Raw genomic sequence first — 3,100 nt, 5'->3', positions numbered from 1 at the left:
CGGCCGGTCTGTATGTGGGATCCGAACCCTCGGCGGGAGCGCTGCCGCGCTTCGCAAGCGGCGCACTGTAGCAGTGCGCCACCGGGCCGGCCCAACAGTGCCACTTTTGAGAAACCCTGCTCTAGGCGGAGAGCCAAACCCAGGCAAGATCCAGGGAAGGTATTCAGTGTGAGCTACTGCAGCAAGGGCAGCCTCTCAGGCTAGGAAATAATTCGGCTAGAACATCTCTAGGATGGAGGAACACAGCAGGATTCCAAATGGGCCACTTCTGGGGGTAGGCGAGAAGAATCCAAGGGATATCATCTACAGATGGGAAGCTAAGATCGCAAATGGAGGCCTTACCGGGCCACCCTTTCTAAAGACACCTCCCAAGTCACTATCACACCAACCCGTCTCTTTTCCTACACAGCATTTATGACAGCCTAAAATTATCTTATCTTCCCCTTCTTTATCTTCTTTCCCCTCTGGAATGTAAGTGCACTGAAAGCATGGACTTGGTTTATTCTATTTTCCGCTCTTTCCACAACTTGAACTGATAAACAGTAAGCATTCAACAAATTTGGTAAGCGAATGAGTTCCGGCTTTTGACAGTTTCGGTGGAAGGAAAGGGGGGGAGTTCGAGACAACTACCTCTGAGATGGGGGTCGAGACCCCAAGCACTCCTAAGACTCGAGCGCTGGATCCGAAATTCAAAAAGTGCCGCCTCGGGAGGAGAGTAAAAAGGAAAGAATTGGAGCGTACCAATGCGAGGTGAGAGGGGGCGCTGGTCTGAAGCAAAAGTGCACCGTTTGGGGCCGGAAGCCACAGGAAAGCTACCAGCCGTCCCACATTTCCGGAGAAATCGAACAAGGCTGGGAGCCGCGCGTCGGGTGGCTCCTATTTTGGCGGGAGGGGAAGTGGGCGGGGTAACGCACAGTTCGGCCCGTACCACTCGGGGCGGGGGCCGCGCAAACAGCAGGCAACTGACACCTGGGGAAGAGGTTCGAGTTAAGAGCACCCGAGCGGGGACAGCGGGCTGGAGGCGAACCCCCTCAGGAGGGGCAAGGAACCCTTTTGGGTTCGCGAAATTTCAGGTTACATGGGGTGGGTTGTACTACTCCGGCGCCGGATAGGGGGTCTAGGCCGGGACCCCCGCGTAGGCCCGCAGCCAGGTTTATCTCACCAGAGCCATTGGGTCCAATGATGGCGGTGAACCTCTGAAATGGTCCGATAATCTGTCGACCCTTGTACGATTTAAAGTTCTCGATCTCAATCAGTTTCAGGAAACCCATGACGGCGGCGGCCCCGGCGCAGTAGGGCAGGGCGCGCCGTACGCCCGGGAACTGAGGTTGTCCGCGCGGGAAACGCCGCAGTGCAAGCCGGGCGGATAGTAAACCTCGCGAGAATAAGTCCAGGCCAAACGGGACTTCCGGCTTCCGGCGCGAGCGGGAACCAGGGGCGGGGACTTCGATCTGGCGTAGAGGTTTTGTAGATCCGTTGCCAGGGCGCGAGTTTACGACCGCCGTTTGGGTTCCGCCCCCCTTTCTTGTTGCATGGCAACAACAAACCGCTGCTGCAGCTGACTAAGCCGTCGAGGAGTTGGTACGTGGGGGACTCAGCAGCTTTTGGGATCTAAGGAGGCAGGCAGGACCTGAGCCCAAGCTTGCCGAAGTCACATCAGGGTTATGCCCCTCAGGGCAAGAGGAAGGTGGGAGCTCGGCTGTGACTTTAGCCTGGCTGGCCTGAAGCCTCGAACAAGGACGGGGTCAGGAATTGGAAGGCCCCTACAGAGCGGAGGGCTAGACGGGAAGGAGAGGCCAGAGGAAAAGTTAGGTGTTATGTGAGCTCAGACCTTGCTGATGGTGGAGTGGAATTGGAGACGGAATGGGATGTGAAGGGAGTGGGATGTGAATGAGGCTGGGGGTACTCCCGGGGGACAAGGATACAGGCTGAGGAAGGCTATGGTCTGAGATACTGCCCCTATCCCCTGCCTCCTTTCTATTCCTCCAAACAGAGTTCAGAGACTGCCGTTGTAAACTAAGAACAGACTTGGACCCACATCCAACCTAGGAGCTTCAAAAATCGGGATTCCTTACTGAGAAAGGTATTTTGTGTGAACCCCCAGGAGTCAGGGTCCCTACGCCAGTGCTGTTCACCTCCGTCTTTCTTCCCTTCCATCTGTCTCTCCATTCTTGCCTTTCCCCCGTCTTATTCCCACTGCTCCATACCCCTCTGCCACCTTCCCTTTCTTCCTTTCTTCCTCTTCCCTCTCTGCTCTCTGTCCTTCACCTCCACACCCCCTCGCTGCTCTCCTCTCTCTTCCTCTGCACCCCTGTCCCTCTCCACTCTGTTTCCCACTTCTCCTTCCCCTCATCCCCCTACTATCTATCACCTTATACCTGCTCATTACTAACGCCAGGGACTTAGCAGTCCAAGAAGCTTAAAATGTCTGCTGAATCTTCTCCTTCAGTGACTTTATATTGTGGTGGCAGATGGAACCAGTAGGCTAAGGTTGGTGACATTCTCAGACTTAGACTTGGAATGGATCTGATGGTTGCCATAGCCATTCCTGTAACTATTTTTCAAATGATGTCTGAAAGCTGGAAAGAGTCCTAAAGACTTAGAACAAGGCCAGGAAAGTGAGAAAACTTGGTTGATGGAATCTAGTAGTGGAGCCATAAATGAAGTTTGATTGGGAGAAACAATCAGGATCATGCTGAAGGGATAAAATGACCAAAGGACAGCAATCTCATATAATTCAAGGGGAACTATTGTTCTATATTAAAAGATGAGATGGAGCTTGGGGGAAAAATTAAACTGGATTCCTATCTCACACTATAATACACAGTTCAATTCCAAGTGGATTAAATACTTAAATGAGAAAGGCAAAACTTCAGAAATTTTAGAATATATAGGAGAATATCTTTATGACCTCAGGATAGGGAGAGATTTCTTAAATAATAATAACTTCTAAGCTCAAAGGAAAAGAAGGGATGGGTAAATTTGACTACATTCAAATTCACCATAAAGAAACTGAAAATATGAGTAAATGCACACAGAAAGCTTCTAAAATATTGATAATGTTCTATTTTCTGAGTTCTGCGGAGGGTTCACAGGTGTT

The 3,100-nt window shown here is 51.6% G+C and overlaps 1 protein-coding gene across 4 annotated transcripts in view; it reads right to left on the bottom strand.

Annotated features, from left to right (window-relative positions):
* SMC1A (structural maintenance of chromosomes 1A) overlaps positions 1-1,375 on the bottom strand; it is a 52,102-nt gene extending 50,727 nt beyond the window's left edge. For 3 of the 4 annotated variants that reach the window (XM_008574726.1, XM_008574727.1, XM_008574728.1), the window contains exon 1: positions 1,163-1,351. In XM_008574726.1, the coding sequence (XP_008572948.1) occupies positions 1,163-1,271 (109 nt within the window). In that variant the 5' untranslated portion in view covers positions 1,272-1,351. Of the gene's footprint in view, positions 1-1,162 lie in introns of all 4 variants that reach the window. The other variant, XM_008574725.1, reaches the window with a different exon arrangement.
* Positions 1,376-3,100: the final 1,725 nt, after the last annotated feature.

The sequence above is a fragment of the Galeopterus variegatus genome, unplaced genomic scaffold (assembly GCF_000696425.1).
Source record: "Galeopterus variegatus unplaced genomic scaffold, G_variegatus-3.0.2 Scaffold1094, whole genome shotgun sequence".
NCBI classification, from domain to species: Eukaryota; Metazoa; Chordata; class Mammalia; order Dermoptera; family Cynocephalidae; genus Galeopterus; species Galeopterus variegatus.
This window is presented reverse-complemented; position numbering and strand designations above follow the sequence as displayed.